Source organism: Phocoena sinus, chromosome 20, assembly GCF_008692025.1.
Source record: "Phocoena sinus isolate mPhoSin1 chromosome 20, mPhoSin1.pri, whole genome shotgun sequence".
NCBI classification, from domain to species: Eukaryota; Metazoa; Chordata; class Mammalia; order Artiodactyla; family Phocoenidae; genus Phocoena; species Phocoena sinus.
This window is the reverse complement of record NC_045782.1, coordinates 46,554,205-46,566,330: the sequence shown is the minus strand read 5'-3', so window position 1 is coordinate 46,566,330 and position 12,126 is coordinate 46,554,205. Positions and strand designations below refer to the sequence as shown.

General features: G+C 48.6%; 1 protein-coding gene across 5 annotated transcripts in view; it reads right to left on the bottom strand.

Moving 5' to 3' along the window:
• The window catches only part of CCDC57 (coiled-coil domain containing 57), a 108,607-nt gene that overhangs the window by 54,906 nt on the left and 41,575 nt on the right, over positions 1 to 12,126 (bottom strand). For 4 of the 5 annotated variants that reach the window (XM_032617562.1, XM_032617563.1, XM_032617565.1 and 1 more), the window contains exons 14-16: positions 10,884 to 11,036; positions 5,950 to 6,053; positions 2,780 to 2,980 (exon numbers count right to left, since the gene is read on the bottom strand). In XM_032617562.1, coding sequence (XP_032473453.1) covers positions 2,780 to 2,980; positions 5,950 to 6,053; positions 10,884 to 11,036 — 458 coding nt within the window. The remainder of the gene's footprint in view (positions 1 to 2,779; positions 2,981 to 5,949; positions 6,054 to 10,883; positions 11,037 to 12,126) is intronic. The other variant, XM_032617566.1, reaches the window with a different exon arrangement.

Sequence of the window (12,126 nt, the reverse complement as noted above, 5' to 3'; positions counted from 1 at the left end):
ATTATGACCTAACGCACAGTCCACAGGCACCTCCATCAGCTGCCCAGAGGACGTCCTTTACGGCCTGTTTCTCCTGCCCGGGGTCCAGGATCCTGCATGGCTTCTGCATCCTGGGTCCCCTAAGTCCCCAGCAGAATGTTCTCAACAGGACAAGCTGTGGGTTTAGTGCCCCTCAGTCTGGGTGTGTCCTTGGAGTCAGGAGGTCTTGTGCTTGGAGTCAGGAGCGAGGCTGTGTCCCTCTCCTGTCCGGAGGCTCGTGATGTCCGTCTGTCCCAGTGTTGGCAATGGGAGCTGATCTCTCAGAAGTGGCGTCCACTGGCTGCAGCACCAGAAAGTTACTGTTTTCCCTTTCCAATAAGAACTTCTGGGGAGATTCCACATAAACAGCTTGTCCAGAATTTCAGCATCTGATGACACCCCCCAGCTGTGTCATTCCCTTCATGTCCTTGGTTGATGTTCTAAGTAAGGAAGGGTTTTCCTCTCTCCTTCCTTTCCTTGTCGGCTTATTTGCAGCAGAGTGAATGCGACTCCCTGTTTTAGTAGGTAGATGATGACCCTGACTTCATGACTGACTGGTCTGGATCTGGTCAGTGGGAGCCCTTTATGCTGGCTCCTGCATCCCTGTCACGTCTCCGTGGTGGAATTGGCCACTTACCCTGGTTCCTCTCAGCAAAGCAGGAAGTTCGGGAATGCGATCTAGGCACTAGGTGCGCTCACCCACCCTGGGGAGCCACTGCCCCTTGGCTCCTGGTGGACAGAGCCGGGATATGTGCACACCTCTCTCTTTAAAGTAACCCACGAGTTTACTGTGGTGACTCCAACCCCAACCTGAGCCCCAGAGGCATCCTAGCCCTCCCGGCCACCTTATTCCCCAGCCTCAGAAGCCTGGTGCCCACATCCTCTTCTCTGGACACCCAACACACAGCTGGGCAATTATGAGCAGAGCCTGGGTGGGCCTGGCCTGGGCAAAGGGTTTCCTGTGCCTCCAATTTCTCACGCTGTGAGTGACCTCATCAAGGTCACAGGATGCCTAGACCTGGAAGGAGGTGGGACCCTGATAGCCATGCAGAAACTAAGGCCCAGAGAGTTCACTCAACACCCACCTTGGGAGAGCGGCCTTGGGCCTCAAGTCGCTTCAGCTCCCAGGCTGTCTGCCAAGGGATTAAATACCTCGATTTTAATTTCCACTCATTTGCATGGTTTCTTCCCCCTTCACTCTAAACAAGGGGATCAGAGTTATGCGAGGGCTGCTAACAGGAGAGCTGCAAGGGTCCCTGGGCTGCAGTGAGCCCCTGGCAGCACCTGGAACAGCCATGGCCGTGGTGGGAGAGGAGACACATCACCAACGGCATTTGCTGCCCAGCTGGGCCCAGAGCCTCTGGACTTAACTCCTAGGTTACAGGACTGTGGGGAGGTCTGGGGCTCTTGGGGACAGCATCTACCTACCGATGGCACAGAGGGTTCAGTATCCCACTTCTAGTGCCCCCTCGGGGCTCAGGCTCCCTCAGCTTCCCCATCACCAGCCCATCTCCCTCTGCAGGCACTCCTCATATGTTCACCCCTGCCAAGGCACAGCTGGCCCCCCTCATGTTCCTTAAGCCAGACAGTGTCCTGGGTTGCATCTTCTCCATTCTAGGTCCTTCACAGTGCCTGAGAGTAGGTCCTGGAGCCTGGTCCCTCTTGTGTCCTTAAGTATCACTCTCAAAACTTGGCCCATGTGATGAGAACCACTGGGGGGCATATGATCGATGCTACTTCTGCCTGAGGACTCTTGATGCCTTCCAGACATCATTCTACTGTCCTTAAAACCTTCTGCTTATGAATAGGTCACCATGTGCAACCACAGGTAACACAGGTAATCACAGGTCACCGCAGGTAATGCAGGTAATCACAGGTAACTGCAGGTCACCATCTGTGACTGCAAATAACCGTGGGTAACTGACAGGTCTCGGGAGGCATGTCACACGATGCCCTGTGAAGAAAGCCCATTCTTTGCAGCACCTCCATCACGGTGTTCAGGAAGCAGGAAGGTGGCCTGTCTGGCAGACATGTGGGGACAACGTGCTGCTGCAGAGCTCTTGCCCTGGCCTGGGACCTTGGCTTAAACCCAGCCACGGAACTGGAGGGGAACTGGGTGCCAAGGGCCTGACCAGGACCAGGACGCCAGGTGGCCCGTGCACCGGACAGCATCTCAAACACTCTGAGAAGCTCATGAGAACCACAGGCTCCATCCCTGAGGGTCCTCTGGAAGGAGAACCCACCATGTTGCATCCATTTCAGGGCTTCCTAGGTCCTTGAAGCACAGTCAAGGACTCCTGTGTTAGAGGACACCGAACAGTCCTCTTCACAAGTGCAGCCTCCCTACATGTTTTTTTTTTTTTTTTTGCGGTACGTGGGCCTCTCACTGCTGTGGCCTCTCCCGTTGCGGAGCACAGGCTCCGGACGCGCAGGCCCAGCGGCCATGGCTCACGGGCCCAGCCGCTCTGCGGCATGTGGGATCTTCCCGGACCGGGGCACGAACCCACGTCCCCTGCATCGGCAGGCGGACTCTCAACCACTGTGCCACCAGGGAAGCCCCCTACATGCTTTTAAAGGGATCTCAGCGACCCGGAGGATGAGGGGCTTGGCAGCCCTTGACAGTGTCTGCGGAGAACAGCCCCGATAGAGCCAGCCTAGTCAAGGAAGAAGAGGGAGGCCGGGGTGGGCGGGCCGCTCACTGGCCAAGACTGCACCCCAGACCAGTCCCGCACAGGACACAGAGCACCCACAGGGCACCCACCTCTCCCCCGACAGCCTCGGTGTCTGAGGCGTGCGGTTGCTGCCTGCCTGAAGCAACCCCGCCTTCCTTCCGGGCTGACCTGAGATGCTTCTCAATCTCAGCCACATGCTTCCGCAGCTGCAAAACCTCCAGGTGCACCTGGTCCAGCTCGTGGGGAAGCTCTCGCTGGATGGTGTCCATGTCCAGGGGTTCCCGCAGCACCTGGGAGGCCGTTTTAGAGACAATGTTAGGAAGGCGGCCAGCTCTGGGAAGGGGTCTGGAACAGATCTGTAGGGAGGACAGGGAAGCAAGAGAAGGGCAGCAGTAGATGGTAGAATGTCCAGAAAGATCAGAAGGACACATGCTGGTCAGCCTCCCCTCTCTGGCCGAATTCCATCACCCACAAGCCTGCAGCCCCACCACCAAGCTGCCGCTCTTCTGGTCCCAACTAACCAGGCTCCCAGGCGGCTCCACTTGTCGCCCCCAGAGTGGGGACGCGGGCACCTACAGCAGAGCCTACACTGGACCCAAGGTTCGTTGGGGAGAGTCCCTGCACGGTGTCTGGACAGTGGGCCTTAAAACCTTCTTCCTGGGCCCTAGTCCCAGGTGGAGACAAAGGGTACGTAACTGCAGGCAGGGGTGGGGAGGCCCAAGCCTATCAAAAGGCAGAGGTGGATGAAGGCATAGAAAGAGGCAGGAAGGGAAGTCCTGGCTGCATGAACAACCTGGGGCAGCTGCGGGGCGGCTAGGAGGTGCCCGAGTAGAGTCCTGGCCAGAGCTCGAGGGCCGCCCCGTCCTTCAGCTACCTCTCTCGACAAGGTCTGCTCTCCCAACATAAGGAGGGGAAAAGGACAGGTAGAAAGACAGACACACCTCTCTACACCCTCAACTTGCCAATTTTATTCTCAGGAAGATAAAATATCTTCCTATTCGAGGGCTTCCTACAAAGAATTCATAATGAATATTTTATTCTATTTATTCACATACACTAAAAAAAGTGACCATTTGATAAACATACACTGTTAACTAAAAAACACTTCAAGGTAGACTTTTTTCCACAGGATAATCAAACCATCTATCATTATCAAGACAGGATTAAAAGCTCTTATTTACATGTTTATTTCCTGTTTCTGGCATGTGGGGGGATGTAACATCCCAATGGCGGGGCAGAACTGGGAAAGGGCAAGCATCTGAAGACCCCCTCCTCTCATATGTGACATAGGTCTGTAATCCCAGAAACAGAAAAGTGGTCCAGTTCATCTCCGCTGCAACAGCAAAAATGAACTTTCAGCCAAGACAAGGCATCTGATTTCTGGGCATTGCCTGCTCCCTACAAAAGACAGAAATCGCCAAGCAATGTCTGTCACCAGCCAGGTGTTCTGTTCCATGGAAGATGCAGAGTCTGCAGGATGGTGTAACCTATGTACTTATGGACTTGAAAGGGCACATGAAAACGGCCTCATGGGAAAGAAACGTCACAAGGCGACAGAGTGGCGTAACACCACCAGCACCAGCAGTAAGAACTGTGTTCCCAGGGACATTGTCAAGACCATGAAAAGACAAGCTAGAGAATGGGAGAGAAAGTTTGCAAATCATATATCTGGGGGACTTCCCTGACGGTCCAGTGGTTAAGACTCTGTGCTTCCAATGCAGGGGGAGTGGGTTCGATCCTTGGTCGGGGAACTAAGATCCCACATGCTGCGGTGTGGCAAAAAAAAAAAAAAGCCATATATCTGACAAAAGACTTGTATCCAGAACATACAAAGAACTCTGAAAATTCAACAACAAGACAATAAACAACCCGATTAAAAATGGGCAGAGGATATTCATGGACATTTCTCCAAAGAAGATATACAAATGGCCGATAAGCACATGAAAACATGCTCAACATCATTTTTCATCAGGAAAATGCAAATCAAAACCACAGGTCAGGTCCACCTCACACCCACTAGAACGGCTAGAGTCAAAAAGACAGCAAAAGCAGCCGGTGCTGGTGAGGACGTGAGACACGGGGACCCTCGTGCACCTGCTGGGGGTGGAAGGTGTGCAGCTTCTGTGGAAACATTAGTGGCTCTCCAAAAAGTGAAATATAGAATTACTCTGTGACTCAGCAATTCTACTCCTTCGTGCACACCCCGAAGAACTGAAACAGGGACTCGGACAGACCGTATTCACGGCAGAATGTGTCCACCACGTTCATGGCAGCCAAACAGTGGAAGCAACCCAAGTGTCCAGCAGATGAATGGGTACACTAAATACTGGGACACTCTCCAGTTACTAAGAGGAAAGAAGTTCTGACACCTGCTACAACATGGATGAACGTCGAGGACATTATGCTGAGTGAAATGAGCAAGACACAGAAGGACAGGTGCTGCGTGATTCCCCTGATATGAGGCTCCCCGAGGACTCAGGCCCATAGAGGCAGAAAGAGTAGAGTTTACCAGGGGCTGGGGGTGGGGAACAGGGAGTTAGTGTTTAATGGGGACAGAATTTCTGTTCAAATGATGAAAGAGTTCTGGAAACAGACCCTGGTGATGGTTACACAATACTGTGAATATACTTAACGTCACTGAATTGTACACACAAAAATGGTAAACTTTATGTTATGTATATTTTACCAGAATTTAATAAAAAGCACTAAAAAAAAAAGAGATATCATGAATTAATAGCAATAAAGCACAGTTTGTGACACCAGCACCATCATGCCAGGGTGGAACTGCACTGGAACCCGCTGTCCTGCCTCCCCAGGAAGCAGTGGGTTGGCCGAGTACCTGGTGACAACCCGTCCCCGAGGAAGGCAGGGCCAGGGGACAGAAAGGGTCGCCACTGGCCAAGGCATCTAGAGTCACAGTGATGACGAGCACACGTTCCTGCCACAGCTTGGTGCCTGGGTTTAACACGGGTCCCGGGACTCGCCCAGCACGTCCTGGGAGGGCAGAGACGGGGCCCTGCGCATCGACGGCCAGCACTGCCCCTCATGCCCTGGACTCTCCTGTCTCATCTACCAGGTCCTCACTGTGTGCCTTCTAGGGACACACGAGAGGTGAACCAGCTGCTTCTCAGAACAACCCCTTCCTTGCACGGAACCTGAGGCACAGAGAGGCCACATTAGGTTCCTGGGGTTCAGTGCCACCCCAGGAGTGCCTTCAGTCGGAAGACCTACACAGTCTAGCATCAGAGGGCAGCCATACCTTCTGTCTGAGTTGTGCCACCAGGAAGCTCAGGAGATGTGCCCTGTCTCCAAGCCTCTGGAGCGCCAGTCCTGTGGATGGACCATCGACCGGCACAGCTCCTCCTGCAGAGAGAATGATTTTTGTCAGACTCACATCTCCTAAAGCCCTGGGAACTTCCAACTGCCTGTCCTCCCTTTGAGGAGATGGACATCTGAGGCGTCCAGGGCAGAGGTGTGTTCTCCTCTGCCCTCCCCTAAGGATGCCTACTGTCACTGCTGGTCTGCTGTGACGTTAAGATGTTCTAAAGCTGAGTGGATGCAGCTGGGTGCCCCCAAAGACTGAGATGAGCTGCACATGAAGAACAATCCTTATGCCAAGAAAGCAGGAGTCTTCGTGGAGAAAAAAATCCAACCTTACCAGCTAGTGTCTGGTAGAGGCCAACCTGCGTAGCCTCCTGGTCGTTTGGCTGGGAATTAAGAAAATGTCCACGAACCCACAGGTCAAAGAAGAAATCACAGTGGACATCAGAAATTATTTTGAACTGATTATCATAAAAGCACTGCTTATCAAACTTAAGGAATGCATCTAATGCTGTCCTTTCAAAAGTATTTATAGCCATACAAGCTTATTTTAGAAAAGAAGGATGAAAGATAAATGAACTGAACATCCATTTCAAAAATGAGGAAAAAAAAGCAAATAAAGTAGAAGGAAGGACAGAACAAAGTCAGTATTAGATGCTGAGGAAACAGAAAACAACGTGCAATAGAGGGTGAACAAGACCAGAGGAGGTTCTTTGAAAAAGTTAAGTCCCTGGTGAGATTAAGCAGGAAAAACGGACAGAGGCAATAGAGCAGATGGAAAGGCTGTTACTTTAGATCCTGGGGGCTGTGAAAACATGTGGAGAATACACTCCCCAAAGCAACTTTATACCAAATTTTTGAATATTTAAATGAAATAGTCAATTTTCTAGCAAATTATAACATCAAAAAATGACACAGAAAAAGGAAAATCTAGATAGTCCTTTAACTGTGGAAAAAACCTGGACTAAAAATTTTAAACTTTCCCACAAGGAAAACTCTATGCCCAGGTGGTTTCAAAGTTGAAGTCTATCAATTGGTTAAGGAAAAATGAACATAAGTCTAATATAAACTTTTTCAGAAAACAGAGGATAGTGAACATATTCCAACTTATTTATGAGGCCAGAATAATCCTGATTCCAAAACCTGACGTGAACATCAAGAGGAAGGAAAATTATAGGCCAATCTTACCCATAACATAAATGTGATAATTCTCAATAAAATATTAGCAGAATATATCACATGTTGAGTTTATTCCAGAAATGCAGGGATGGTTTAACATTCAAAGACCAATTTAAGCTTCTCATTCTGAACAAAATGAATGTGTATGTGCATTCCACCCCACTCCTCTCCCTGATTACAGCTGAGAGCCCTGAACACCACACACCAAGCCAGATGAGGAGATTCTGAACAGGGAGGAAAAGCAGGCAGAGAGGCTGGGGACCTTGGAAATCAAAGGATGACCCACAGTGAGTTCCTGGAGTTTTTTCCTTCCTGTATTTCCCAACTTTGGTGCTGGAGCAGCCACGACTCAGAGACACCACTGAGCTAAGACCAGGAACCAAGGCCCAGGAAAAGGGAGACCCGCACGGCTGCTGGTAAAACAGAAGCAGAATTAAAACAGACTCAAAGACAATCAGGATTTCATGACACGACACTCAAATGTCCACGACAGAATCCAAAATTACTCATTATATCAACAACAAGGAAAATCTCACCTTGAATGGAAGAAGACAACAGCAAGATGACAGATTAAAGTGACTCCAACAGGCAATCTGATACACTCTCAAAACAAATGAATATTGGAAGTTTCAGCAAAGGGATAAAAAATACAAAGCAAAACAAAATGGAAATTTCAGAACTGAAACCATAATAAAAATCTCACTGTATGGGCTTATAGGAGAATGGAGACAACAGAAGAAAGAACTGGTGAACTTGAAGATATAATAGAAATTCTCCAATCTGAACAATAGAGAAAACAGATTGGAAACAGACAGACAGAGCCTCAGTGACCTGTGGGAGAATAACAAAAGATCTAACGCTCTTGCCATTGGAGTCCCGAAAGGGAAAAACAGTGTGGAGCTGAAAAAAATACTTGAAGAAATAATGGTTGAAAACTTCTCAAATTTGGCAAAAGACACATCTTCAGATTCAATGTCAAAAGGATAAGCCAAGGAAATCTGTGCACAGACCATCATAATCAGCTTTCTGAAACTAAAGACAAACTCTGAAAGCAGGCAGAGAGAAATGATTCACAGGCAATGGACTGCTCATCAGAAATGATCATCTGATTTCTCACCAGAAGAAAATGCTATATTTTAAGTGCTGAAAGCAAAGAACTGTCAACTCATAATTTTATACCAGTGAATATACTCTTCAGGGATGAAGGTGAGATAAAGACATCTCAGATGAAGAAAAACCCAGAGTTTGTCACCAGCAGTCTTGCTGTAAAGGAAGTGTTGAAGGAAGTGCTTCAGACAGAAGGAACCTGGAATCAAGAGTCATGGAGAGGGGAAGGATCCGGGAAAAGAATGGGCCATACTTTTCCTCCTGAGTTTTTAAAATTATGTTTGACAGTTGAAAGCAAAAACGAGGATCCTCTCTGATGTGGTTCTCGATGTACAGCGGGGTGGTATTTGCGACAATAAAGGGGGTGATGGGGCCTGACTGGTGGTAAGATCCCCACATTCCACTTGAAATTGCAGTGTTGACACGAGTTGACTGTGATAAGTAAGGATATATTGAAATCCCGAGAGCAAACACTAGAAAAAGTACCCAAGGAGATACACTGAAAAGCTACATTAAAGTGGAACACTAAAAAATGTTCAAGTAACCCAGTGGAGGCAGGAAAGAGGAAACCGACGGATAGAAAACAAATGTGAAATGGCAGGCTTGGCTCCTGACACGGCAACAATTACAGCAAGTGCAAACACTCTAAACCCATCTGCTAAAGTATCACAAGATGGATTTCAAAACTGCCTAGCTACATGCTGCCTACAAGAAATTCATTTAAATGCAATGATGGAGGTGGGTTAAAAGAAAATGGACGATAAAGATATACATGCAAACGCCAATCAGAAGAAAGCAGCATTGGGACTTCCCTGGTGGTCCAGTGGTTAAGACTCTGCGCTTCCAATGCAGGGGGCTAAGGTTCTATCCTTGGTCAGGGAACTAAGATCCAACGTGCTGTGCAGCATGGCCAAAAAAGAAGAAGAAGAAAACTGGATTGGCTGAATTAGCATCAGATAGTAGACTTGAGAGGAAAGAAAATTACCAGGATGAAGAGGAACACCACATAATGATATACAGGTGAAATCACCAAGAAAACATAAATGTATATACATTGAACAACAAAGCTTCAAAATACATTAAGCAAAAACTGATAGAATCATGACAAAAAAATACAGATTTGTATTACAATAGGAATAGGAAGAAACCTTAATCTGACAAAAAAAAAGTAAATATTAAACTTTAAAGTGTTGAAAGTTTTTCTCTGGGATCAGGAAGAAAGCCAGCTATGATCAACATCGTACTAGAGATTCCATTCAGGGGAAGTAATACAAGAGAAAAAAGTAAAAGCTATCAGTACTGGAAAAGACAAAAATAAAACGTCCACTATTTGGGACAAGATGACTAGGTAGGCAGAGTGTCCTGCCTGCCCCTTCCTTTTCTTCCTGAATAATGGACCCATAAATGATCAGATGGGCGGTGGCAGGAGGTTACCCTCTGTGGGCGATCTGCCTGGGGGCTGGCGGCCCAGCAGGCAAGGGTGTCAGGGTGGAGGGCAGCCTGGTTTGGCTGTCAGAGCCCGGGAGGGCCTGGGTAAAAGGGTGGGGCCTCCATGTGGGGAAAGGCCTCCGTGCTAGGGAGGCTGCTCACACCCAGGAACTGGATAGAAGAAGTAATGTACTGAGGAGGTCGGGAGCCAGGCTTCTCGTTGTCGGAAAAGGAAGTTAAGAGTAATGAAAGCGGAGACTAGAACAAGTGTGTGATCCTGGACCAACCACAGAGGAACAGACTGATGGATAAGTTTGTCTTAAATTAAGACCTTCTGATGCCTCAGGAGATGGATCCAAAAAAATATTGCTAAGATTTATGGCAGGGTGTTCTGCCTATGTTTTCTTCTAGGACTTTTATGATTTCTGGTCTCACATTTAGGTCTCTAATCCATTTTGAGTTTATTGCTGTATACGGTGTTAGGGAGTGTTCTAATTTCATTCTTTTACATGTAGCTGTCCAGCTTTCCCAGCACCACTTATTGCAGAGGCTGTCCTTTCTCCATTGTATATTCTTGCCTCCTTGGTCATAGAATGAAATTTTGCCATTTGCAACAACATGGATGGACCAGGAGGGCATTATGCTAAGTGAAAGAAGTCAGACAGAAAAAGACAAATGCTGTATAACACTTATAAGTAGAATCTAAAAAATACAACAAACTAGTGAATATAACTAAAAAAGAAACAGACTCACAGATACAGAGAACAAACTAGTAGTTACCAGTGGGGAGAGGGAAGGGGGAAGGGGCAAGATAGGGGTGGGGGATTAAGAAGTACAAACTATTATGTATAAAATAAATAAGATTCAAGGATATATTGTACAGGAGATGGCCAACTGTGCTGTGTCAGAAGGAACCAGCGCAACGGCTCTCACGACTGCTTTTGGGAGAGGAAATGGTGTGAATAGTCTGGAGAGAGCCAGACAAGAGTACACACGTGTAATTCCACTTATATGAAAACTCAGCCACAGGGTAAGGAGTCAGGACAGTGGCTGGCTCAGGAGGACAAGGGGCTCCTGGGATGGCACATTTGTAACAGCTCCTCGGGCTGTGTTACTAGACAGTCACCGGAGCACACGACACGACACAAGGATTCTCACCGGTGGTGTCTGTGGAGGCCAGGACACTGGGTTGAACGCCAGCACAGGACAAGGTCATCTTTGAAGCATCTAACACATCTTCTAGTTGTTCCTCCAATGTTTTAAATTTATGCTTTAGAGTTCGCATTTCTGCTTCAAGGGCCAGAACATAATCTTCCAAAAAAACCCAGTAAACACACAGGCACATGCGTTTATACTCTCACCCTTTATCTACCACCCTTGTCCTCCCCTGCCCGACCCTCATGACTGTCCCATGCTGTCTGATACCCTCCCCTCCAGAGATCATCTCGCCATGCTCTCCGAGGGGGCCCCATGGTCAGGAGCGAACACTCACCCTCCTTCAGTCCTGCAACCCTTGACGCACCGACACAACCATATCATCCTGAGTGCAGCCATCTCAGGCGCTGCCCCTCCACTCACCACCCCTCGAGACCCCTGCTCCAGGGGGCCTGGATGCTCCCCTGAGGAAGGGCCTGCTCCCCTAGCCCCACCTGCCCACTCCAGGAGAGCACAACGCCAACCCAGTCCCTGGTCCAAGTCTCGCTCTGGTTTTTAAGTGTGGCAAGTGTGTATCCTTCACTTTTTCCCTCCACTTAGCAATAAAAAGTTTTTATTGTATATAAAATATTTGACTTAAGACCCTTCCCTTGGAGGAAAAGCAGCTGTCATACTTTGAAGCAATCTATCAAAGGGGATGTTCATTTGTAAGACTCCAAGTGAAGCCTATTTTTTTTTTTTTGCGGTACGTGGGCCTCTCACCGCTGTGGCCTCTCCCGTTGTGGAGCACAGGCTCCGGATGCACAGGCTCAGCGGCCATGGCTCACGGGCCCAGCCACTCCACGGCATGTGGGATCTTCCCAGACCGGGGCATGAACCCGTGTCCCCTGCATTGGCAGGCGGACCCTCAACCACTGTGCCACCAGGGAAGCCCATCCATGGGCACTTCTTAAACAACAATCTTTATACTATTTCTTGCCTTCCCTCTCTCCCATGAGAACCAGTATGGACAGAGCACCATCTCCCAGCCTGTTCTCTGGGTGATACGTGGGTACAGGGACACTCCCTACGCATTACTATTTGCCCTACAGAAACAGAACCTTGTTGTTTATGTCTCTGCATTTGGTCTCAAGACCAATGATTTTTATCGTTTCCCTAGTTAGGGGTTATCAACTAGGGAGGTTTTGCCACCCAGGGGACATTAAGCAAGGTCTGAGGACAGTTTGATTGTGACAACTTGGGGGGA